This window comes from Macaca mulatta, chromosome 19 (genome assembly GCF_049350105.2).
Source record: "Macaca mulatta isolate MMU2019108-1 chromosome 19, T2T-MMU8v2.0, whole genome shotgun sequence".
In the NCBI taxonomy this organism is placed as follows: Eukaryota; Metazoa; Chordata; class Mammalia; order Primates; family Cercopithecidae; genus Macaca; species Macaca mulatta.
In genome coordinates this window covers 19,839,649-19,864,520 of record NC_133424.1, presented here as the reverse complement: position 1 = coordinate 19,864,520, position 24,872 = coordinate 19,839,649, and the positions used below count along the sequence as shown (strand labels likewise).

General features: G+C 55.7%; 2 protein-coding genes across 3 annotated transcripts; both read left to right on the top strand.

Moving 5' to 3' along the window:
- The first annotated feature begins 2,189 nt into the window (after nt 1–2,189).
- On the top strand, nt 2,190–12,022 carry TM6SF2 (transmembrane 6 superfamily member 2). Of its 2 annotated transcripts, XM_015123428.2 has the most exons (11): nt 2,252–2,452; nt 2,996–3,151; nt 4,377–4,480; nt 5,033–5,130; nt 5,199–5,302; nt 5,707–5,789; nt 7,019–7,143; nt 7,730–7,831; nt 8,103–8,195; nt 9,224–9,343; nt 11,262–12,022. In XM_015123428.2, exons 3-11 carry the CDS (start codon nt 4,396–4,398, stop codon nt 11,469–11,471), a joined length of 1,020 nt encoding a protein of 339 aa, XP_014978914.2. In that variant the 5' UTR covers nt 2,252–2,452; nt 2,996–3,151; nt 4,377–4,395; the 3' UTR covers nt 11,472–12,022. The 2 variants fall into 2 exon arrangements, with proteins under 2 accessions (XP_001115169.3, XP_014978914.2); XM_001115169.5 differs by lacking the exon at nt 2,996–3,151 and having other exon boundaries at nt 2,190–2,452.
- Nucleotides 12,023–13,307: 1,285 nt separating this feature from the next.
- Nucleotides 13,308–21,059, top strand: HAPLN4 (hyaluronan and proteoglycan link protein 4). The gene is made up of 5 exons (XM_001115139.5): nt 13,308–13,382; nt 14,906–15,023; nt 15,294–15,656; nt 17,879–18,211; nt 18,525–21,059. The coding sequence occupies exons 1-5, from the start codon at nt 13,380–13,382 to the stop codon at nt 18,914–18,916; spliced, it is 1,209 nt and encodes a 402-aa protein (XP_001115139.3). The 5' UTR covers nt 13,308–13,379; the 3' UTR covers nt 18,917–21,059.
- The last annotated feature ends 3,813 nt before the right edge of the window (nt 21,060–24,872 follow it).

The window sequence follows — 24,872 nt, the reverse complement described above, 5'->3', positions numbered from 1 at the left end:
CTGGTTGGGCAGGGCCCTGAGAATCTGCATTTCCATCTGCCTCCCCCCCATCTCCCCACACACACCCAGTGGGTGCTGCCCAGCCCCTGCAGGCACCAGGGGCTCCCTATTCACATGCTTGGTGTGGAGTCGGGCTCCTGGGCCAGCCTGTGTTCACACAGCCATTCAGCAAACACTGGGTTTTTGCTGTGTTTGTGTGGGGACCAGGTGGACAAGATCTGCCCCAGTCAGCCAGGCTGCTGGGGACGAGGTCTGAGGCTGCTACTGAGAGGAACCAGGGAGCTGTGGTGGGGCGGCCTGCAGAGTGTCTCAGTGGGGTCTGAGACCAGGGAGGTGCCAGGGGCAGTGGCAGAACCAAGGCTGGGGTGACATGCCACCCTTTGTCCCCTCCTGACGCTGTGGCTGAGGCAGAGCAAGGAGTAACATTGGTGGGCTTGGCCTGGGTGCCCATACATGGGGGCTGCCCAGAAGGCAGTGGGCCAGGACCCTGAGCACAGCAGGGTAGCTCTCTGCAGCCAGTGGTTCAGGAGACGGGGAATCCTGGGGCTTGGTCCCAGGCATTCAGCTGTCCAAGTCACTTCTCAGTTCTCAGCGACATGGAGGCTCACCAGGCTCAGGACGTGGACTTTACCCCCTGGCAGGGGATGAGGCCTCCAAATGCTATGTGCGTGTGCAGGTGCATCCTGTACACGGGACAAGGCCAGGCCCCTAGGCTGAGCCAGGCACAGACACCCTGGCCCTGTGTGGAGAAGATGGGGTGGGGGTGGCAGGCAGGGCTGCCTGGAGGAGGGGATGCTGGGACACGCTTACAAGAAGGCTCATTTTGCAGACAGAAGGCAGGCCTGGGGGGTGTTGACTGTGCTAAAGTTGGGGAAAGTCCAGGGGAACCTGAACTTCACCCATGGGCAGTGGGCACCTGGGGAAGGAGGCTGAGTCAGACTTGTGGCCAGAAGACTCTCTTGTTGCCCAGTTGAGAAAGACCTGTGACCCAGTTGGCATCACGCTAAGGGGCTGCATGCAGAAGGAGCCTGAGGTAGGGGTAGGGGTTAGAATTTGTGCCAGCTGCAGACTGGGCTCCCGTGGGGCAGGTGTCAGGTGGGCATGGTTCACCTTGCTGTCTGCAGCATCCACAAGTACTCCACATGGGCCAGAGGGTGGTTGGAGGGGTGACAAAGACAGATGGTCTCCTCCTTATTCTCCCCGACAACACTGCGGCCCCCTCCCAGCTGTTCAAAACCTCCCACAGCCTCTCACAGCTGTCTCGCTTCTCATCACACCCCAGCAGAACCGACCTCCTTTCCGCTGCTCATTTCCAAGCCTAAGCCATTTTCCTCCCTGCCAGGAACACCCTTCCCAAACTCTTCACCAAACTGGCTCCATCTCGATATTCTAACTTCAGCCCCCACCCCCTAGAACCCCTTCCTTCTACCCTCTCCCCCACATGAAGAACCCTCAACCCGGGACTAGCCTGCAAAGGGACAGCCCCGGAGTCAAAGCCTCACACTAAAAGACCCCTCGCGGTGGCTCACGCCTATAATCGCAGCTCTTTGGGAGGCTGAGGTGGGAGGATCTCTTGAGCACAGGAGTTTGAAACCAGCCTAGGCAACAAAGCGAGACCCCTGTCTTTACAAAAAATAATTAGCTGCACGTGGTGGTGCATACCTGTAGCCCCAGCTACTTGGGAAGCTGAGGTGGGAGGACCACTTGAGGCTGGGAGTTCAAGGCAGGCCACTGCACTCCAGTCTGGGCGACAGAGTGAGACCTCCTCTCAAAAAAAAAAAAACTTCACACCTGCCTGGAAACACGTTTACATTTGTGGTGGCCACTGTGTGAAAACTCAAATCTAAGCCCACTGAAAGGCATTTTGCGCCCAAGAGCTGGATGTTGCTCTATCAGCGCGCACAGGCAATGCCCACTTGATCTTTGGGTGGGGAATGCAGGGGTTTAGAAGGGCAGAGTCCAGGAGAACGAATTTCCTTAGAACGAAGTTGTGGGGCAGGGGAAAGAGCGGGCATGCCAGGACCTCCAGGGCGTACCCCTTGGCCTAAGAGCAGAAACATCCCGAGGTGTTGTGTCCCAGCCTTTGACAGAGAGGGAAACTGAGGCTGAGCAGCGGGACGGGTGTCGATGGTGAGGGGCGAAGGGGCGGGGCAGCTGCCAGGGGGAGGACCGGGGAGGGGCCTTGGAGGCTCCCTGGGAACACGCAGGCGGGTCACGGCCGCCTGCCCAGGGCGCAGCGGGGGGCGACCTTTGTGCGGGGCGGGTCCCTGGCAGCCCCGGCCGGGACGCGCCGCCAACGAGGAGCCCAGCGCCCTGGAGAACGCCCGGGGCTGAGCCGGGGTCCAGCCGCCGCCGCTATGGACATCCCGCCGCTGGCCGGCAAGATCGCGGCGCTGTCGCTGAGCGCCCTCCCGGTGTCCTACGCGCTCAACCACGTCTCGGCGCTCTCGCAGTGCGTGCGGGGAGGGGCTGGGGCGGCCTTAGGGGACAGTGGGGGCGGGCAGGGGCTGGGAGGATCGGAGGTGGGCTGGAGGGAGGATGCGCGGTCCGCGGACCTGGCTCCTGCGAGCCCTGCGCCCCAGCTCAGCTCCGACCCGGCAGGATTGGGCCTGGGCCAGAAGAACGCCCCCGTCTAACCGGAAGTCCCCTTTCCGCCGTGCTGGAGGCTGGGGTGTGGCCGCTCCTGGGATGTTTGGGGCCTGGGGAGAAGGAATGATGAGGAGAGTTCCCACAAGCCAGAGCTTTCGAGGGTTTCTGGGGTTTTCCCAGGGATGGGCCCTGCGCAGGCTCCAAAGTCGCCAAGGGTAAAAGTATTGTCCCAGATAAGGCCCCGGGTACCTGGCTCCTGTTGACACACACACACACACACACACACCCTGCTCCATTGCCTGTCTCAGGCCTGTGACTTTCCCCTTGTTCAGGACTGGCTAACCCTGTGCCTAGACTCAGTTTCCCCTACTGGTTCCTGTTCCTGGTCCCTATCTCCTAACCCTAGATCCTAGCCCTGTGGGTCCAGCCACCGGATAGCGGGCATCTGCAAGCCCCTCGCACTTCTAAACCCAGCTCAACCCAAGCCATAGGGTGGAGAGAGTCTTAACCATGGGCCTGCTCCCTGGGTGGGAATACCCATCTCCATCTCCTGGGATCCTGGGTAAGCCTCAGTTTCCTGATTAGTGTCATGGGCACAATCCTAGATCTCATCTCATAGTTACGGTTCAGGATTACAAACTGTGTACAAAGATTTGTCCTGGTCTCATCTGAGTACTATAATGTCATCGTTAGATGGGGTCAGGATGGAGATCTTGGGTTCTGAGGGGATCGTGAGAAAACAGGGGCCTGGAGAGTGATGGACAGAGTCTTGCTGTGTGACCCTGGACAACTGGACAGTAATCCCATCCTCTCTAGGCCTGGATTTGCCCACCTGGGTTGAGCACTGCCCAGAGACCTGGCTTCTGTTATCTATGCAACTGGTCGACCTGTCTTATCAGGTTGGGGGGGCAGATCAGGGCAGGGGTAAGGTGGAGTTAATAGAGGCATTTGGACTTTAGCTGGGAGGAGCTGGGAGTGTCAGACAGTGAAGTCTACAGAACTGAGCACTCGAGACCCTGTGGCTTGGGAGCTGGGCCTGGCCACAGAGGGACTTGACGTTGCCGAATGACTGAACAGACTGAGTTAAACACATAATGATGGGATAAATGGTAAAGTCAGAAGCGGCAGACCAGGCGTGGTGGCTCACACCTGTAATCCTAGCATTTTGGGAGGCCGAGATGGGCAAATCACCTGACGTCAGGAGTTCGAGACCAGCCTGGCCAACATGGTAAAACCCTGTCTCTACTAAAAATATAAAAATTAGCAGGGCGTGGTAGTGGACACCAGTAATCCCAGCTACTTGGGAGGCTGAGGCAGGAGAATCGCTTGAACCCAGGAGACAGAGGTTGCAGTGAGCTGAGATCACACCACTTCACTCCAGCCTGCGTGTCAGAGCTCCATCTCAAAAAAAAAAAAAAAAGAAAGAAAGAAAAGAAGGGGCTGATGAATGTCCCCTCTGTAGCTGGCTCAAGTTAAACAGTGATCCTTTCTGGGGAGTCAGGGAGGGCTTCATGGAGGAAGAACAATGTGGATGGGCCGTGAAGGATGAGTAGAAGTTTGCCAAGTGGAAAAGGCTTCTGGAAGCAGTTTCCAGAAGGAAGAAACAGCCTGGGCAAGGGCCTGGCACAGGATGAGAGCAGTTTCAGGGAACAGCATTGATGGATGAACAGATACTTTAGCCTCTTCCCCTGGGGCTTCCAGGAGTCTGCCTCTTCCCCTACCAGGGAGAGTGGGGCAATGCCTCAGCACTGGGCCTGGCGTCCCTGACTTGGTCTCCCTCTCCACAGCCCCCTGTGGGTGGCATTGATGAGCGCCCTAATCCTGGGTCTGCTCTTCGTGGCAGTCTACAGCTTGTCCCATGGCGAAATCTCCTATGACCCACTCTATGCTGGTGAGTCAGTGGGAAGCTGTGGGGAAGAAGACTGTCCAGGCAAGGGCCTCCACCCTCAGACTTAGGGGCCATCGAAGGTCCTCCTCCATCAGACTGGGGGCCCTTTAAGAGCTCCCATCAGACTGGAGACCTCAAAGAGATCTGAACACTCCCATTAAACTGGGGAACTTCAAAGAGCCTCCCCCTTGAGACCTGGGGCTCCTGAGAATAGGGACTGCGTCTCCCCCATCAGATTGGAAGCTCCTGAAAAAGAGTGTACTGCTTCATCACTTTGAGATCTCCTGAGGGCGGGGACTCCCAAAGGCAGGCACTGGGCCTCCCAATCAAACCAGGGACTTCTGAGGGCCAGGCTGGGTCTCCTCCATCAGACATGCAGAATGAGGCGGGACAGTGGTCATGCAACCTTTGGGGTTGGGACAGGGACTGGGCCTGGAGTCCTTGCCTGAAATAATCTCATCCCTGACCTTAACTTCAAGCCCTGCCCACACTGAGCCCTAGCCCCACCCATGTGTGTCCCCTCCCACACCTGACCCAGCCGCCTACTCACTGCAGTCTTCGCCGTCTTCGCCTTCACCTCGGTTGTGGACCTCATCATCGCTCTTCAGGAAGACGGCTATGTGGTGGGCTTCATGGATTTCTACACCAAGGAGGTACTTGGGGGACAGCCAGGGATCCCCCTGCCCCACTGCCCGTCTGAGCCTCCCTCCTGCCCCCACAGGGAGAGCCATACCTGCGCACAGCACACGGAGTCTTCATTTGCTACTGGGATGGCACCGTTCACTACCTCCTCTACCTGGCCATGGCCGGCGCCATCTGCAGAAGGTGCAGGAGCCAGGGAGAGGGTGACCCCTGACCCTGGGAGAGAAGTTTCATCCTCAGATGGGGCCCCAGGGCAGGGTGGAGCCAGAAGTGTCTGTAGGAGAAATCAGGATGCTCCTCTAGGACTCCAGCCAGGGGTGGCCGGGAGAAGGTTCCAGGAAACGTTTCAGGTGTAGATGGTGGCGTGGCATTGCTTATATCCACCCTGTGTCTGGGCGGTCACTTCTTTTCTTGGACAGAGGGTCTCACTGTTCATTCCCCTGTTCAACTCCCTGTTGTCCCTTCCATCCTGGGCAAAACTGAAAGGCACCCAGAGCTGGGAAGCCCACGGTGGTCTCTGGGCCCTGGCTGGGGCTCTGAGATTATGGAGTGACTACCTGCTGGTCACCCCTCCATCCCCTGCCCAGGAAGAGATACCGGAACTTTGGACTGTACTGGCTGGGTTCCTTCGCCATGAGCATCCTGGTGTTCCTTACAGGAAACATTCTTGGTAAGGACAAGGCTTCGGGAAATCTGGTCTCTCTTGGGCTAGGTCCCTGCCCTGCATCTAGAAGCAACCCCATTGGATCCTCCACCCCTTCCCTGATGTCTGCAGAGGCCCCACCTCCCTCTTTGCGTGTCCACAGCCTCAGTCAGCAGCCCACCCCTTTCTGGTCCCCATTTCCTCTTGAAAGGTGGGGGAACCCAAACTCTGCTTCCTCTCCAGGCAATGGTTCCCAGCACCGGGGGTTTGACCCAGAATGCTCTTGACACAGGAAGGGAATTTTAGGATGAATCCTGGGGACAGGGTGAAAGCTTCAGGAGTAGGGCTTGGGAGGTAGAGCAGTGAAGGCAATCCGGGAGGCTGGCATGGCAAAACCTCAGCAGAGGGAACACCCAAGGTGTATTCATAGAAAGCAGAGAACCCACTGGAAGGTAGGATCCATATTCAGAAGGTAAATTGAGGCAGGCTAGGCTGAGGAGCATGGACATCATCCTGTGGACACTAGGGAGCCATGGAGGGTGGTGGAGCTTGAATGAGGATGGTATTTCTTTTCTTTTTTTTTTTTTTTTTTTTGAGACGGAGTCTTGCTCAGTCACCCAGGCTGGAGTGCAGTGGCGCGATCTCGGCTCACTGCAAGCTCCGCCTCCTGGGTTCACGCCATTCTCCTCGCCCGGCTAATTTTTGTTTTGCATTTTTAGTAGAGACGGGGTTTCACTGTGTTAGCCAGGATAGTCTCGATCTCCTGACCTCGTGATCCGCCCGCCTCAGCCTCCCAAAGTGCTGGGATTACAGGCGTGAGCCACCGCGCCCAGCCGAGGTGGTATTTCTGAATCGAGATGTCCAGCCAGAGAGACCAGGTGCGCTGGCTCACACCTGTAATCCTTATGTTGCTCAGGCTGGTCTCAAACTCCTTGGCTCAAGCGATCCGCCTGACTCATTAATCACTTAAGCCAAGGAGATCAAGACCAGCCTGGGCAGCATGGTAAAACCCTGCCTATACTAAAAATACAAAAATTAGCCAGGCATAATGGTGTGTGCCTGTAATCCCAGCTACTTAGGAGGCTGAGACAGGAGAATTGCTTGAACCTGGGAGGCGGAGGTTGCAATGAGCCAAGATTGCGCCACTGCACTCTAGCCTGGGTGACAGAGCAAGACTCTGTCTCAGAACAAACAAACAAACAGACATCCAGCAGGGTTCTGGCATGGCTGACGCCCTCTCTCCTGCACCATGGCAGGCAAATACAGCTCCGAGATCAGGCCTGCCTTCTTCCTCACCATCCCCTACCTGCTGGTGCCATGCTGGGCTGGCGTGAGGGTCTTCAGCCAGCCCCGGGCGCCAACCTGCTGCACCGCCAACACGGTGAGTGCCTTGCCCCTCTTAGGCTTTGTCCCAGCATGCCTGAACTTTCCCCGTGTGAGTTGCTTTTGGTCAAAGACTTAGTTTCCGTGGAAGGATCTCCTTTGTCATAAGGAAGAAGCAAGGGCTGGGTGTGATGGCTCATGCCTGTAATCCCAACATTTTGGGAGGCCAAGGCTTGAGGATCACTTGAGCCCAAGAGTTGGAGACCAGCCTGGGCAACACAGCCAGACCCTGACTCTACAAAAAGTTAAAAAATTAGCCAGATGTGGTGGTGCATGCCTGTGGTCCTAGCTACTTGGGAGGCTGAGGTAGGAGGATCACTTGAGCCCAGGAGATTGAGGCTGCAGTGAGCTGAGATTGTGCCACTTCACTCAAGCCTGGGCAACAGAAAGAGAGCCTGTCGTCTCAGAAAAAAAAAAAAAAAGAAAAAAGAAAAAAAGGAAGGAAGGAAGGAAAGAAAGAAAGAAAAGAAAGAAAGGAAGAAAAGAAAGAGAGGAGCCTTAGGAGCCTTTATATACCTTTTGAATACCTACTGAATACCTCTCATTGACTACCTCTCATGCTCTGTTTCTCTCCCCTGGGGCAGGTGCAGGAGGAACAAAGAAAGGGACTCCTGCAGCGTCCGGCTGACCTGGCCCTTGTCACATACCTCATCCTTGCTGGCTTCTTCACTCTGTTCCGGGGCCTGGTGAGTCCACACTAGTTAGTCTCCCCATGCCCTGCCTCCGGTCTCCCTTCCCTGACCCACCTCTCCCACGCTGCCCTTCTTCCTGTTTGATCATCCAAGGAAGTTCTTCATCAAGTCTAACCTGAGTGTTCCATGACAAAGCCCCATTTCTCCCAGCCCAATTTGAGCTGGGCTGGGAGAGGCCAGAGCAAGGGGTGTGGACCTGGAAGGGTGGGGGAAGTTTCCTGTGGGAGGGATGTCTGAGGGTTCTTGGTATGTCTGTCTGCTCCAGGTGGTGCTTGACTGCCCCACAGATTCCTGCTTTGTCTATATCTACCAGTATGAGCCATACCTGCGGGACCCTGTGGCCTATCCTAAGGTGCAGGTGAGAGGGGAGTGGGGAGAAGACCATACCCCTGCCTTGGGTAGGGGTCCTCTGGGCCTCTTTGAAGCAGGTGCCAGAAGCACAACTCAAGCAGGCAGAAGGTCATATGGAATTTACTGTCCTACCAAAAAAAGGACAGATGTGGTCTTCAGGTATGACTGGATCCAGGTGCTCGAGGTGCAGATTCTGGGCTCTTCTTTTATTTTTTCTTTTTTTTTTTTTGTTTTGTTTTGTTTTTTGTTTGTGTTGTTTTGTTTTGTTTTGTTTTTGAGACAGAGTTTTGCTCTTGTCACCTAGGCTGGATTGCAATGGCGTGATCTCAGATCACTGCAACCTCCACCTCCTGGGCTCAAGTGATTCTCCTGCCTCAGCCTCCTAAGTAGCTGGGATTACAGGCGTGCGCCACCACACTCGGCTAATTTTGTATTTTTAGTAGATACGGGGTTTCACCATGTTGGTCAGGCTGGTCTCGAACTCCTGACCTCAAGTGATCCACCCACCTCGGCCTCCCAAAGTGCTGGGATTACAGGCGTGAGCCACCGTGCCCGGCCTCTGGGCTCTGCTTTCTTTGCATGGCTCTGCTCTCAGGCAGTCCCTTCATGGGGTAGCAGAGAAAGCCTGTGGCAGCTCCAGGCTTCCATGCACCCCACTCAGCCACTCCAGAGCATTGTGAGCCCTTATTACCCCTGAGCTTAAGCACAAGTCTTAGGCAGGCTCAGATTGACCCAGCCTGAATCACTTGCCCATCCCTTACTGAGCATCATGGACAGGGGGCTGGAATGCTCCGACTGGCCAGGCCAGAGTCGCATGCTGCTTCCAGAGAAAGGTTGGTAGGTTTGGTGTATGTGTTTGGCGGGTGGTGGCAAGGATCTGAAAGGGAAATAGGGGAGCACTTTGCAGAGAGCCTGGATGGGGTCTGAGGCCATCCAGATCCTTCCTCAGAGCCTCCACCTCGGGGGTCTCAGGAGACCCACCTGGGGTAGCTGCTCATCTCACAGGCTGGTGCCCCTCTCCTCCCTCCCCTGCAGATGCTGATGTACATGTTTTATGTCCTGCCTTTCTGCGGCCTGGCTGCCTATGCTCTCACCTTCCCTGGTTGTTCCTGGCTGCCAGACTGGGCCTTGGTGTTTGCTGGAGCCATCGGCCAGGTGAGGTGGCAGGTGGGTGGTTGAGCAGACTTGTGGAAGGGAATTTCTGTCTACTCATCAACGACTTTGGTGTCCTCCCTGGGCACTGTAATGATGGGCCCCCAAGAGACCCCAGCCCCAGGCCCGGTATCCCAGGATTCCCTAGTCTAGGGGAGACAAAGCCAGATACAGACACTCCAAGCCCCATGAAAAGAGGGACAGGGGCTGTGAAGGATTCCAGAAGGGAAAGGTTATCTAGAAGCAGGGGTCATAGGAGCTGGGCTTTGATGTACGGGGATGAGTTCTCCAGGCAGGGAAGGGCATACCAGGAATGGGAACAGCATAAGGAGAAGCACAGAGGGAGACAGTGATTTAGCAGGGCCGTAACATGGGTAAAGGCAGAGATAAGAGAAATTGGCAGCTAGATGCTGGAGGCTTTGAACTCTGGGACTGGGGGCTTGTACTGAGGGTGATGGGGAATTTGAGGAGGTGTTTGAGCAGTGGGGACCCAGTCAGAGCTAGGAGCCTTTTTCTGGGTTCCTGATGAAAAGTGCTAAAGCCTGGGCCCCGGCCAGGGAAGTAGGGACCAGGAAAACGTCTAGAATCCACAGGATTTGTGCCAAGACCTCTGGGATGCGGAAGACTGGGAGGAGGATCTGGAACCAGGTCAGAGAGAGATGGGGTGCAGGGCCCAGGAGATGGGGTTAGGCAAGTGGGGAGGGACTCACAGACAAGTGGACGAGCATGGGGGAGGGGGGGACAGAGAGGACACATAAGGGTAGGAATCTTTACAGACAGAAGGCCGGGCGAGGTGGCTCACACGTGTAATCCCAGCACTTTGGGAGGCCGAGGTGGGAGGGCTACTTGAGCCCAGGAGTCTGAGACCAGCCTAGGCAACATGGCAAAACCTGTCTTTACAAAAAGTACAAAAATTAGCTGGGCATGGTAGCACGTGCCTGCTGTCTTAGCTACTCGGGATGCTGGGATGGGAGGATTGCTTGAGCCCAGGAGGTTGAGGCTGCAGTGAGTCATGGTCGTGCCACTGCACTCCAGCCTGGCCAACAGAGCAAGACTCTATCTCTAGATAGATAGATAGATAGATAGATAGATAGATAGATAGATAATTAGATAGAAATTTTAAAAATAAGCCAGGCATGGTGGCTCACGCCTGTAATCCTAGCTGGCACTTTGGGAGGCCAAGGTGGATGGATCGCCTGACCTCAGGAGTTTGAGACCAGCTTGGGCAACATGGCGAAACCCTATCTCTATTAAAAAATACAAAAAATTGCCGGGCGCGGTGGCTCACACCTGTAATCCCAGCACTTTGGGAGGCCGAGGCGGGCGGATCACAAGGTCAGGAGATCGAGACCACGGTGAAACCCCGTCTCTACTAAAAATATAAAAAATTAGCCGGGCGCGGTTGTGGGCGCCTGTAGTCCCAGCTACTCGGGAGGCTGAGGCAGGAGAATGGCGTGAACCCGGGAGGCGGAGCTTGCAGTGAGCCGAGATCGCGCCACTGCACTCCAGCCTGGGCGACAGAGCGAGACTCCGTCTCAAAAAAAAAAAAAAAAAAAAAAAAATACAAAAAATTAACTGGGCGTAGAGGTGCACGCCCGTAGTACCAGCTACTCAGAGGAGGTTGAAGCATGAGAATCGCTTGAACCCAGGAGGCAGCAGAGGTTGCAGTGAATGGAGATTGCACCAGTGCACTCCAGCATGGGCAAGAGAGTGAGACTGTGTCTCCAAAAAAAAAAAAAAAAAAAATAGAGAAAGACAGATAGATGGACTGGAGATGGGAAACAGGTAGATGAGCAGAGCCCAAGAGTTGAGGATGGGCATCCCCTGGGTTCTGCCTGACCTACCTGGTGGGCCGTCGGTGATGCTGGGATTTCGGTTCCTTCCTGGCCCCTGACATCCATCTTTCCTGTTTGGCTACCAGGCACAGTTCTCGCACATGGGGGCTTCCATGCACTTGCGCACACCCTTCACCTACCGTGTGCCTGAGGACACCTGGGGCTGCTTCTTCGTGTGCAATCTGCTGTATGCACTGGGCCCCCACCTGCTGGCCTACCGTTGCCTTCAGTGGCCTGCATTCTTCCACCAGCCGCCACCCTCCAGCCCCATAGCCCTCCACAAGAAGCAGCAATGAGAGGGCTATGGACTTAGGACCCAGGACTCTGTTTACGCGCCCAGCCAGCCCTACCTGGGGAAGCGGGGGTCGGGTGTTTTAGAGACAGGAGGGACATCTCCAGGTGTTGTTAGTCCTGGCTATGGTGGTTTCAGTCCAGTGGGTGGGATGGAGACCAACAACCAAGTGTTCCTGCAAGGAGCGCCTCTCACAGCTGTCACCATGCTTCAACCCCCACACGACGCTTCCACCCCTTCCAGAATTTACCCATCATCCCCCCGTGGATCCTTTTAGTAAAAACCCTTTCAATTTCCAAAATATCACTGCCTAAGTGTTTCAGGGTGCAGGGACGAGGGACCCTCTTCTTGGCCCCCATGAGGGCCCATCCATCACTGCCATCGTGGTTGCCAGGAGCAAGAGGTGCTGGGATGGCAGAAGGCGGCCTCTGGTTGGTATGCATGGCTCCATCTTCCAGATGGGAAAACCGAGGCTCAGTATGGACAAGAGACCTGCCCAAGGTCACAGCCAGAGAGAAAAGTTCCTGCTCTACCAATAAATCATAACCAATAGCATGATATGTTTATTAAGCACCTACTGTATACCTTGACTGCTACATGCTGGATCTCACTGCTTATTCCAGATGGGGAAACCAAGGCTGCAGGTGAAGGTCCTGGTCTGAGACCATTACCCTCCTCAGTCCCCAAGGCATGGCTGAGCTGAGACGGAGCCCCAGCGTGTTGGGCCACAGAAACCTCAACCCTGCCTCTGCTATCTGGTCGAGTTGGGCTCATTTTAGGGGAAACTGAGTCCTGGAAGGAAGCCAAGGTGTTGGGAGAAAGACTCAATGTTTCCTAGTGTTTGATTTTTGAAGTTGGGTGAAAGGCCATGTTTAGGGGTGACTTGGGCCTGGAGTAAATCAGGGACTTGACTAGATGTCCCATTTTCTTTTCTTTTTTTTTTTTGAGTTGGAGTTTTCGCTCTTGTTACCCAGGCTGATATGCAATGGCACGATCTTGGCTCACTGCAACCTCCACCTCCCGGGTTCAAGCAATTCTCCTGCCTCAGCCCCCTGAGTAGCTGGGATTACAGGCATGTGTCACCACGCCTGGCTAATTTTATATTTTTAGTAGAGACATAGTTTCTCCATGTTGGTCAGGTTGGCCTTGAACTCCTGACCTCAGGTGATCCTCCTGCCTTGACCTCCCAAAGTGCTGGGATTACAGGCATGAGCCACCATGTCCGGCCTAGATGTCCCTTTTCTTGCCCCTCCCAACCCCTACCGGAGATCTACGGTATGTCTGGCTATTGGATCTTCACCAAAGAGTCGGCAACAGGCTCAGAGAGGCCAACTGTCTCCATCAAGGTCCCACAGCCAGTGAGGGGCAGACTTGGATTGGGGCCTGTGGCTCCAGGTCACAGCAGAGTGTGATTATCGTGAGGCCCCCACCCTGCACAGTGAGCACCTTTGGGGTACTGGAGACCAGGACTCCACTATGACTACCCAATGGACAGATGGGTAAACTGAGGGCTGCAGGTCAAGTGATCTCTTTCACCAGATCCCCCAGGTCCCCTGCCAAAGCACAGTAACCATGATAGAAGACTCAGCCCCCTCCTCCATTTCAAAGACGGTTAAACTGAGGCTCAGAGAGATTTTTCCCCGGCCTAAGTTCAGCTAGCAGGGCGAGGGAACTAGCTCTGCACTCAAAGCCCAGAGCGCTTCTTTCTCTGCCCGCGCTCCAGCCACCTCTCCAGGGGAGCGTGGGCTGCCGCGGCCCCTTTAACACACCCCGCCTTGCTCGCCTTCCTCCTCCCCTTGCAGGCAGACGCCGGGATTGCGCCGCCTGCAGGGACCTGCCCAGTCCTAACCGGGTGTGCCGTGAGCGCAGTCCGGGTGCGTAGGGGCCGCTCGGCGAGGGCCGCGCGGGCAAGATGGTAAGTGCGGCTGTGGGCGCGGATGGTGCGTGCCCCGTCTCCCCAGTCTGGGATTCTGTATGTCTCTGTCTCTGAATCTATATCTCTCCGAGTTTCTTCTGTCTCCTCCTTTTCTCCGTCTCTCACCCTCTTTGATCTCTCTTTTTGGCACTCTCGGTTCTCTCCGTCTCCATCTCTCCCTGCTTCTCTCCATCTCTGTCACCCTCTCTGCCTTTTTCCTCTTCTCTCCGTTTCTCTCTTTACCTGCCCCTATCTCTTCCTCCTCTTCTCTAATTCTCTCGGCCTCTGGCACTCTCCGGTCTCTCCCTCTCCCTCTGCCTCTCTGTCTCTCCCTCTGCCTCTCTGTCTCTCCCTCTGCCTCTCTGTCTCTCCCTCTGCCTCTCTGTCTCTCCCTCTGCCTCTCTGTCTCTCCCTCTGCCTCTCTGTCTCTCCCTCTGTCTCTCTGTCTCTCCCTCTGCCTCTCTGTCTCTACCTCTGCCTCTCTGTCTCTACCTCTGTCTCTCTGTCTCTCCCTCTGCCTCTCTGTCTCTCCCTCTGTCTCTCTGTCTCTCCCTCTGCCTCTCTGTCTCTACCTCTGCCTCTCTGTCTCTCCCTCTGCCTCTCTGTCTCTCCCTCTGCCTCTCTGTCTCTCCCTCTGCCTCTCTGTCTCTCCCTCTCCCTGTCTCTCCCTCTGCCTCTCTGTCTCTCCCTCTGCCTCTCTGTCTCTCCCTCTCCCTGTCTCTCCCTCTGCCTCTCTGTCTCTCCCTCTGCCTCTCTGTCTCTCCCTCTGCCTCTCTGTCTCTCCCTCTGCCTCTCTGTCTCTCCCTCTGTCTCTCTGTCTCTCCCTCTCCCTTTCTGTCTCTCCCTCTCCATCTCTGTCTCTCCCTCTCCTGTCTCTTCCTCTGCCTCTCTCCCTCTGCCTCTCTGTCTCTCCCTCTGCCCCTCTGTCTCTCCCTCTGCCTCTCTGTCGCTCCCTCTGCCTCTCTGTCTCTCCCTCTACATCTGTCTCTCCCTCTCCATCTCTGCCTCTCCGTCTTCCCTTACCCTTTTTCTGTGTCGCGCACTCTCTTCTCTGCCTCTCCCTGCCTTTCTCTCTGTCCCTGTTCTCTCCCCGCGTCTCTCCCTGTGTCTCTCCAGCTCTCCCCCCTCCCTGCCCGCCCCGGCCCGGTTTGCTGCAGTCTCCTGGCGCACGGATAACCTTGCTGCCGCCGCTCCTCCAGCTCTTCCCCACCCCCCCCATCCCCGGCCCGGGCCAGGGCCAGAAGGGGGCGGGGGCAGCGAGCCTCGGGTTTTGGGGCGGGGGTGATGAGGCGGGATCTGGGGATCTGGGGCCAAGGGAGGGGGGAGTCTAGGGGCGTGGGTTCTTGCAGGAGCGAGGATGTGAGGTCCCAGGAGGAGGAGGGGGAGTTATGCGGGACCCCGGAAAGGGTGGGGGCATGGGCGTGTGCGAGGTCCTCGCTGTGGGGAAGGCAGGCCCGGGAAGGAGCCAGGCCTCCGAAAGGCCAAGGCTGGGGGCTGGACTGAGCCCTGTGCCCGTCCCCCAGGTGTGCGCTCGGGCGGCCCTCGGTCCCGGAGCGCTCTGGGCAGCGGCCTGGGGCGTCCTGCTGCTCACAGCCCCCGCGGGGACGCAGCGTGGCCGGAAGAAGGTCGTGCACGTGCTGGGTGAGTCCGGGCCGCTAAAAGTGGTCTTCTCCGCGAAAAGCAGAAGAGGCCAAGTGCGGAGAGGTGTAGGGGGTAGGGCGTTCCTGACGTCCACGGTTCCCCCAACCACTCCCCATCTAAGCCCCTCGCCCTCTCCCTGAGCCCCTGGACCCTTCTGATTCCCCGACCCCCGCCCGAGTCTTCCCACCTTCCCCTCCCCAGAGACCCCTTCCCCAGGGCCCCCCTTCTGCCCCTAGGCCCCTTCTCTGAACCCTGCTTGGTTGTCCGCAGAGGGTGAGTCGGGCTCGGTAGTGGTACAGACAGCGCCCGGGCAGGTGGTAAGCCACCGGGGTGGCACCATCGTCTTGCCCTGCCGGTACCACTATGAGGCAGCCGCCCACGGTCACGACGGCGTCCGGCTCAAGTGGACAAAGGTGGTGGACCCGCTGGCCTTCACCGACGTCTTCGTGGCACTAGGCCCCCAGCACCGGGCATTCGGCAGCTACCGTGGGCGGGCTGAGCTGCAGGGCGACGGGCCTGGGGATGCTTCCCTGGTCCTCCGCAATGTCACGCTGCAAGACTACGGGCGCTATGAGTGCGAAGTCACCAATGAGTTGGAAGACGACGCTGGCATGGTCAAGCTGGACCTGGAAGGTGATCAGCCGGTGGGGAGGATAAACCTTGCTTCTGAGGAAGGAGGGGGACAGGGATGGCAAGGGACATAAATCAAATCAAGTTGGCCTGCAGGCATTTAGAGGGTTGGTGGGGTAGAGCCCCCATATCTAATTCTGGGTGATTTTCCTCCCCATGGACATTGGCGATGTCTGGAGATAGGTTAGGTTGCCACATCTGGAGAAGTCAGTTGCTACTGGCCTCTAGTGGGTAGAGGCCAGGGATGCAGTTAAACATCCTACCAGGCACAGGATAGTCCCCCACAAAGAGTGATCCAGGCTGGGCATGGTGACTCACGACTGTAATCCCAGCACTTTGGGAGGTTGAGGCAGGCGGATCACCTGAGGTCAGGAGTTCAAGACCAGCCTGACCAACATGCTGAAACCCCATCTCTAGTAAAAATACAAAAATTAGCCAGGCATGATGGTGCATGCCTGTAATTCCAGCTACTTGGGAGGCTGAGGCAGGAAAATCTCTTGAACCCTGGAGGCGGAGGTTGCAGTGAGCTGAGATCGTGCCACTGCACTCTAGCCTGGGCGACAGAGCCAGACTCCATCTCAAAAAAAAAAAAAAAAAAAGTGATCCAGTCCAAAATGTCCACAATGAGGACACTGAGAAGTCCTGGGATAGGATTCAGGCACAGTGAGATCCAGGCACTCACACCATGTCAGGAACCATCCTTCTGCTCTGCTTCCCAGGTAGGCTTTCTTCTGACAGGTTTCTCTTTCTGGAACCAGACCACAGTGCCTAGGCTTAGCGACTGATTTCCTAGGAGCAGCAGCTAGAGTCCCAGAGTTGTCCCTCACTGGCTCAGCTTGAGTCATGTGCCCAACTGTGAGCCAATCACTGTAGCTGGAAGGTGGGATGCTCTGATTGGCTGACCCTGGAGCTGGGAGGTGGGGTTTCTATTTGAAGAATTCCCTCCCATTTGGTTGGCCTTTTTCAGTTCACTTTAGAAGATTCTTTTTTTTTTTTTTTTTTTTTTTGAGACGGAGTCTCACGCTGTTGCCCAGGCTGGAGTGCAGTGGCGCGATCTCGGCTCACTGCAAGCTCCGCCTCCCAGGTTCCCGCCATTCTCCTGCCTCAGCCTCCTGAGTAGCTGGGACTACAGGCGCCCGCCACCGCGCCCGGCTAATTTTTTGTATTTTTAGTAGAGACGGGGTTTCACTGTGGTCTCGATCTCCCGACCTTGTGATCCGCCCGCCTCGGCCTCCCAAAGTGCTGGGATTACAGGCTTGAGCCACCGCGCCCGGCCCACTTTAGAAGATTCTAGGTGAGATTTCAGGGCCCTTGCTTGCTGACCTCCCTAACAATAGCAAATAACAATAAGAGCAGCAGCTCTCCTTTACTGGACATTTTCTATGTGACAGGTGCTTAGCTGAAGAGTTCTCAGGAGTCTCTAATTTAATTTCCTAAAAACCCCAAGGGAGACGGCTATTACCAGCAGACCTACAACAGGCTCAGAGAGGTTACAGCCTTGCCCAGGACAGTGCTAGTTGGTGGCAGAGCCAGGATTCAATCCCCAGTCTGTCAGCTCCAGGTCTTCTCCCTGGCCCCTGTCTGCCTCTTTCCTGGGTGCCCCACTCACCCCCAACTCCCATCCCTCAAACACAGACGCATAAAATACTTGAGCTGAACGGACTGTGAGTCCAATGAGGGACAAGTTCCAAAGTCATCAGAACTGAAGGTAGAAGGGAACCCAGTGGGTCCTGCCTTGGACAATGCTGGGGGAATCAAAGGCGTCTTCACCTAGGGCCAATCTTCCAGGGGATCCTAGTCTAGGAAAGTCAGCACTGAACGCAGGCTCCGTGGGCTCAGGGCTGGACCACAGGGAGGGACCCAGTACTGGGGGAATGTCAGAGGCACACAGGACTGAACGGAAGAGGGTTTGGGAGTTGGGTTTTGAAGGATAAATAGGAGTCCAACAGGTAGAATAAGGTGGAAAGAGCATGAGCAAAGGCCTCCAGCGGTAGAAGGGGATGGACACAATAGTATGTTAAGGGGGAGGGTCAAGTGAATCCCAAGCTTAAAGCGAAGAGAGCCAGTTATGTGGGGTGTGAGCTGGGGAGGGTCATGGTCAGGTCTGAGGCCAGAGTGAGGAGTAGACTGGAAGGTCCCGGTTGAAGAGTCATATAGCACCCCAGACGTCAGGTGCATGAGGGTGGGCTGAGGTGAACCGGCTGATCCCGTGCGCCCCCTGCCAGGCGTGGTCTTTCCCTACCACCCCCGTGGAGGCCGATACAAGCTGACCTTCGCGGAGGCGCAGCGCGCATGCGCCGAGCAGGACGGTATCCTGGCATCTGCAGAACAGCTGCACGCAGCCTGGCGCGACGGCCTGGACTGGTGCAATGCAGGCTGGTTGCGCGACGGCTCTGTGCAATACCCCGTGAACCGACCCCGGGAGCCCTGCGGCGGCCTAGGAGGGACCGGGAGCACAGGGGACGGCGGTGATGCCAACGGGGGCGTGCGCAACTACGGGTATCGCCATAACGCCGAGGAACGCTACGACGCCTTCTGCTTCACGTCCAACCTGCCAGGTGCGTAGGCTTCATCCCCAGACGGGCCTCTGCCACAACACTACCCCAACCCTGGGGCCTTCTTCCCCACCCAGCTCTTAGCGATCAGAAACAGGAGACCCCTCTCCCAAGAGTGCTTAGGTGAAACACACACCGCCTGGCACCAACACTGGTTGGGCCGAGGCTGGGGTCCCAGGCCGCAAAGGAGGAACTGTTCCTGGATCCCGGAGCCGAGGGCCAGAGTCCTGGGCTGCATGCGAGGGGCAGTCCTGAATCCCGAGGCTGGGTCCCAGGAGCCGCACTAATAACCCATCCCCCCACCCCATCCCCGCAGGGCGGGTGTTCTTCCTGAAGCCGCTGCGGCCTGTACCCTTCTCTGGAGCTGCGCGCGCGTGTGCTGCGCGTGGCGCGGCCGTGGCCAAGGTGGGGCAGCTGTTCGCCGCGTGGAAGCTGCAGCTGCTGGACCGCTGCACCGCGGGTTGGCTGGCGGATGGCAGCGCGCGCTACCCCATCGTGAATCCGCGCATGCGCTGCGGAGGCCGCCGGCCTGGTGTGCGCAGCCTCGGCTTCCCGGACGCCACCCGACGGCTCTTCGGTGTCTACTGCTACCGCGCTCCGGGAGCACCGGACCCGGCACCCGGCGGCTGGGGCTGGGGCTGGGCGGGCGGCGGCGGCTGGGCAGGGGGCGCGCGCGATCCTGCTGCCTGGACCCCGCTGCGCGTCTAGGCTGGCAGCAGGCGGACAGCCAGGGCGCTTGACCACTGGTCTAGAACCCTGCGGTCCCCTGGAGGCTGGCCACGCCTCTGAAGCCCTGGACACTGGCCACATTCCCTGTGGTCCCTTACAAACTAACTGTGCCCCTGGGGTCCCTGAAGATTTGGCTAGTCCTGGCAGAACAGTACTTTGGAGTTCCCTGGAGCCTGGCCAGCCCTCACCTCTTCTGGACGGAGGATTCCCCCAACTCCCCAACTTTCTCCATGAGGGCCACGCCCCCTGAGGACCTCAGGAGGCCAGCAGACCCAGCAGGCTCCTGAAGACTGGCCACGCCTCCTGAGACCACTTGGAAACAGACCAACCGCCACCGTGGTCGCCTGGTGGCTGGACCCCCGGGATTGACTAGAGACTGGCCGTACATCTTCTGCATCTCACTGGAGACTGAACACTCGTCCCTTGCGGTCCCGTGGACACTGGGCCTCCTCCTCCTCCTCCTCCTCCTCACCTGGAGAGACTACAGGAACTTCAGGGTCACTCCCCATGGTCACATGGAGGTTGTGGGCCGAGGAGCTTGTTTTCCCTTATGGTGACCTGAGCACTGGAGACTCCCATTCTCCCCCTCTCCCTGAGAGTCCCCTGAAGTTTCTGGGTAACAGGGCCCACCCCTCTAGTTTCACAGGCAAGCACCTCTATCTGCCACCTCAGACTGACACACAGCCTGCTGGCTCACTTACTGGGGGCCACGTCCCACCCCTCAGATATTTCTTTGAAGGCAGAGCAAACCCACCCTGTCCTCTGACATCCTTTTCCCAACTGTCACCAAAGAGACCATCTTCCCAGCCCTGGGGACCCATAAGATCCATGTCACTCATTATGGAGAGCAGCTGCCCTGGGTCCCACTGTCACCAAGGCAACCAGTCCTGCTGCTACCTGTCACCTAGAGTCACACACCCCTCATCAGGCGTACCCATGAAGAGGGTGCCTCCCTCCTCCAGCTGTAACCACGGATACCACACATTTCTCATCTCACTGGCCCCCGCCCCAGAGACCTCCAACTCAACTTCTGACTGTCGCTACCCTGACCCACCGCCATGGAGATCACCCTCCCCGAAGCTGTCCCCAGGGTGACACAACATCCAGTTCTCTGGCTCTCACCATGGAAACAAACTGTCCCTGTCCCCAGGCCCACTCCAGTTCCAGGCCACCCTCCAAGCTCCACCCCCAGGCGGCTTGGACCCCACCACTGTTGCCATGGTGATCAAACTCTGGTGTCCAAGGTAACAGAACACCTGTCCCCCTAGGCTTTTCCTTGTGGACAACGGGGCCCTGTTCACCAAGCTGTCACCATAGAGACTGTCAATGTCCTCATGACAACCAAACTTCCAGCTCTCAGGAACTTCTCATTGCGGGTCAGAAGTCCTGAGTGCCTCCTACTGGGGCTACCCTACTGCACTCCTTCAGGGGCCTGATGGCTGCCCCTTCCCCAGACAGGGCTGGACTTCTGGAGCTGCTAAGCCACCCTCTGTTTGCACGTTAACTCTATGCCGGATAGCAGCTGTGCACGAGACAATCTTGCAACACCCGGGCATGTTTGTCGTCGTCCTACAAATGAGGAAACCGAGGCTATGGCATGCCCTGGCCTTTTTAGATATGCGAGCACTGAGCTCCTCTTTTGTCCTCTGAGACCCCATCTCCATTCTCACTGAGTTGCCCTCTCCTTCCCTGACCTCCACCCACATTTCCCTCCTTAGAGATCCAGGAGGGATGGAACGTTTTTAAACTTCAACACCCACCAGGCTCTAAGTGGTCCAGCCAAAGTCCTCGGCGTTGACAGGCAGCTGGGGGAACACGATCCATGGACAAGGCCATCCCGGCCATGGGAGACCCCAGTCCCGAGGTCTTGCCTGCAGGAGTACTGGGGTCCCCCCTGGAGCCCTCTTTACTGTCATGTCATCTCTAGGAAACCTATCTCTGAGTTTTGGGACCAGGTCGGTTTGGGTTTGAATCCTGCCTCTTCTTGCTCACTGTGTGACCAAGTGACAAAATCCTTCTGAACCTGTGTTCTCCCACTGTACCAGGGCTGTTTGGTCCCCGTGAGTGCCAAGCATACAGGAGGGGCTCAATAAATCCTTGTTTCTTTTGATGAATGAGAAAATGAGGCAGCCAGTGGGTAATTCCTTTATAAATGCACTTTGGTAGATAAGATGTTACAAGCTTGGGGGGCTTGGGTTTTTTTTTCCGTTTTGTTTTTTTGAGATGGAGTCCCGCTCTGTCGCCCAGGCTGGAGTGCAGTGGTGAAATCTTGACTCACTGCAACCTCCACCTCCCGGGTTCAAGTGATTCTCCTGCCTCAGCCTCCCGAGTAGCTGGGATTACAGGTGCCTGCCACCACACCCAGCTAATTTTTGTATTTTTAGTAGAGAGAGTGTTTCACCATGTTGGCCAGGCTGGTCTTGAACTCCTGACCTCAGGTGATCCACCCACCTCAGCCTCCCAAAGTGTTGGGATTACAGGCGCCTGGCCAGGCTTGGTTTTTTTTTTTTTTTTTTTTTTTTTTTTTTTTTTTTTTTTTTTTTGAGACGGAGTCTCGCTCTGTCGCCCAGGCTGGAGTGCAGTGGCGCGATCTCGGCTCACTGCAAGCTCCGCCTCCCGGGTTTACGCCATTCTCCTGCCTCAGCCTCCCGAGTAGCTGGGACTACAGGCGCCCGCCACCTCGCCCGGCTAATTTTTTTGTATTTTTAGTAGAGACGGGGTTTCATTGTGTTAGCCAGGATGGTCTCGATCTCCTGACCTCGTGATCCGCCCGTCTCGGCCTCCCAAAGTGCTGGGATTACAGGCTTGAGCCACCGCGCCCGGCCCAGGCTTGGTTTTTATTCCCTTGAAAAGTGGTGTCCTTCATTCATCCCCCACCTCCCCAATCTCTCACTCCTCTTTCTTCCTCCATCCTGTGTCCACTCTCTCCCTTGAGCCACCTACCATGGGTCTGCTCCTTGTCAACTCTGTCCTGACTGGGCCATTGACAAGATCCAGGGCATGAAATTCGGGAAACTGGATGGGGAGTTCCTGTATCAGGAAGGGAGAGATGTTGCATACTTTCCCTGACATAAATATGTGGGCTCAGGGTGGGGACTGAGGAAGCACTGGAAGTTTCTAGGATACAAACAAAGCATGAAGAGAAAAAATAGCATAAGGTCCTGACCGTGCACAGGGGCTCATGCCTATAATCCCAGCACTTTAAGAGACTGAGGTGGGAGGATTGCTTGAGCCCAGGAGGTCGAAGCTGCAGTGAGCCATGATTGCACCACTGCACTCCAGCTTGGGCAACAGAGTGAGACCCTGTCTCAAGAAATAAAAAGCAAATCTCCCCTTCCCCACTCTTTTGATAGTCTGAAGAGGATCGATGGTTTGGATTGAGTGCACCATAATTTTGTAGTCAGGTTCCTAATGGTGGACATTTATATTGTTTTCAACATTTTTCTGTTTGAAGTTAAGTATCCACATCATCACTCACAAGTTCAAGTATAACTGGAGGGTGATATCAGAAGTTGTTTGTTCAAAGGTTCAAAACTCCCCATTTACTTTCTTTTTTTTTTTTTTTTTTTTTTTTTTTTTTTTTTTGAGACGGAGTCTTGCTCTGTCGCCCAGGCTGGAGTGCAGTGGCGCAATCTCGGCTCACTGCAAGCTCCGCCTCCCGGGTTCACGCCATTCTCCTGCCTCAGCCTCCCGAGTAGCTGGGACTACAGGCGCCCACAACCGCGCCCGGCTAATTTTTTGTATTTTTAGTAGAGACGGGGTTTCACCGTGGTCTCGATCTCCTGACCTTGTGATCCGCCCGCCTCGGCCTCCCAAAGTGCTGGGATTACAGGCGTGAGCCACCGCGCCCGGCTCTTTTTTTTTTTTAAATAGAGTTTCACTCTTGTTGCCCAGGCTGGAGTGCAATGGCACAATCTTGGCTCACCTCAACCTCTGCTTCCCAGGTTCAAGCGATTCTCCTTCCTCAGCCTCCGAAGTAGCTGGGATTACAGGCACCTGCCACTACGCCCAACTAATCTTTGTATTTTTAGTAGAGATGGGGTTTTACCATGTTGGTCAGGTTGGTCTCGAACTCCTGACCTCAGGTGATCCACCTGCCTCAGCCTCCTACAGTGCTGGTAACAGGCATGAGCCACTGCACCCAGCCTAAAACTTGCCATTTTCATAGTGATTTCCACGTTTTCTTAGAGATGGGGCAATTTATACTTCACAAGTAATAGATATACTCACCTGGCTGGGCATGGTGGCTCACGGCTGTAATCCCAACACTTTGGGAGGCCGAGACGGGTGGATCACCTGAGGTCAGGAGTTCAAGATTAGCCTGGCCAACATGGTAAAACCCCATCTCTACCAAAAATACAAAAATTAGCCCAGCATGGTGGCAGGCACCTGTAATCCCGACTACTCAGGAGATTGAGGCAGGAGAATCACTTGAACCAAGGAGGCGGAGGTTACAGTGAGCTGAGATCACGCCACTGTACTCCAGCCTGGGCGATAGAGTGAGACTCCTCAAAAAAAAAAGTACTCACCTGTTCCACACATCCTCATCAGCCTCATGTCTTGTCACTTTTTATTTTTGTCAATCTGATAGGTGAAAAATGGTATCTCACTGTGATTGTTGCTTGCGATTCTATTTGTGAAGTTGAACATCTCCAACCATCACCACCAACTTTGACCTTAGGTGCAGGTGGTCGAGCAAATTGTAAATCATTCATAGTTCAAGCACATTATCATCTTTGATGTATGCAAGGATCTCTCTCTCTCTCTTTTTTTTTTCTTTTGAGACGGAGATCACTCCATCACCCAGGTTGGAGTGCAATGTCGTGACCTTGGCTCACTGCAACCTCCACCTCCTGGGTTCAAGTGATTCTCCTGCATCAGCCTCCTGAGTAGCTGGGATTACATGTGTGCATCACCACGCATGGCTAATTTTTGTATGTTTAGTAGAGACAGGGTTTCACCATGTTGGCCAGGCTGGTCTTGAACTCCTGGCCCCATGTGATCTGCTCAACTTAGCCTCCCAAATTGCTGGGATTACAGGCGTGAGCCACCAGGCCCAGCCATCTTTTGTTACATTTGTTTATTCTCTTATATTTTTATGCCCTTTCTTGTGAATCTAGATGTTCTTGCAAAATGTGTATTATTTTATTGAGTCTATGTTGTAGTTTTAGAGCTGCTATTTCCTTTTTTGTAAACATTTTCTTGGCCGGGCGCGGTGGCTCACGCCTGTAATCCCAGCACTTTGGGAGGCCGAGGCGGGCGGATCACAAGGTCAGGAGATCGAGACCACGGTGAAACCCCATCTCTACTAAAAATACAAAAAATTAGCCGGGCGCGGTGGCGGGCGCCTGTAGTCCCAGCTACTCAGGAGGCTGAGGCAGGAGAATGGCGTGAACCCGGGAGGCGGAGCTTGCAGTGAGCCGAGATCGCGCCACTGCACTCCAGCCTGGGCGACAGAGCGAGACTCCGTCTCAAAAAAAAAAAAAAAAAAAAAAAAAAAAAAAAAACATTTTCTTTATATCTTTTGCCTGCTTGGCTACTGGATTTGTCTTTTTCCTATTGATTTGTGTGAGCCCTTCCTTTTTTTCTTTTTCTTTTTTCTTTTTTTTTTTGAGACAAAGTCTTTCTCTGTTGCCAGGCTAAAGTACAGTGGCACGATCTCAGCTCACTGCAACTTCTGCCTCCTTGGTTCAAGTGATTCTCCTGCCTCAGCCTCCTGAGTAGCTGGGGCTACAGGCGCATGCCACCATGGCCAGCTAATTTTTTTGTTGTTGTTGTTTGTTTGTTTGTTTGTTTGTTTTTGAGACGGAGTTTTGCTCTGTCACCTAGGCTGGAGTGCAGCGGCGCGATCTCGGCTCACTGCAAGCTCCGCCTCCCGGGTTCACGCCATTCTTCTGCCTCAGCCTCCCGAGTTGCTGGGACCACAGGCGCCCAC

What these genes read in the sequence shown, in the direction of transcription:
- TM6SF2 (XM_001115169.5), top strand. Translation starts at nt 2,358, where the DNA reads ATGGACATCCCGCCGCTGGCCGGCAAGATCGCGGCGCTGTCGCTGAGC. An exon ending in TGGATTTCTACACCAAGGAG is followed by an intron (nt 5,131 to 5,198) that starts GTACTTGGGGGA and finishes CTGCCCCCACAG; the next exon opens with GGAGAGCCATACCTGCGCAC. An exon ending in CCTGCTGCACCGCCAACACG is followed by an intron (nt 7,144 to 7,729) that starts GTGAGTGCCTTG and finishes CCCCTGGGGCAG; the next exon opens with GTGCAGGAGGAACAAAGAAA.
- HAPLN4 (XM_001115139.5), top strand. An exon ending in GGTCAAGCTGGACCTGGAAG is followed by an intron (nt 15,657 to 17,878) that starts GTGATCAGCCGG and finishes GCCCCCTGCCAG; the next exon opens with GCGTGGTCTTTCCCTACCAC. An exon ending in CTTCACGTCCAACCTGCCAG is followed by an intron (nt 18,212 to 18,524) that starts GTGCGTAGGCTT and finishes CCATCCCCGCAG; the next exon opens with GGCGGGTGTTCTTCCTGAAG.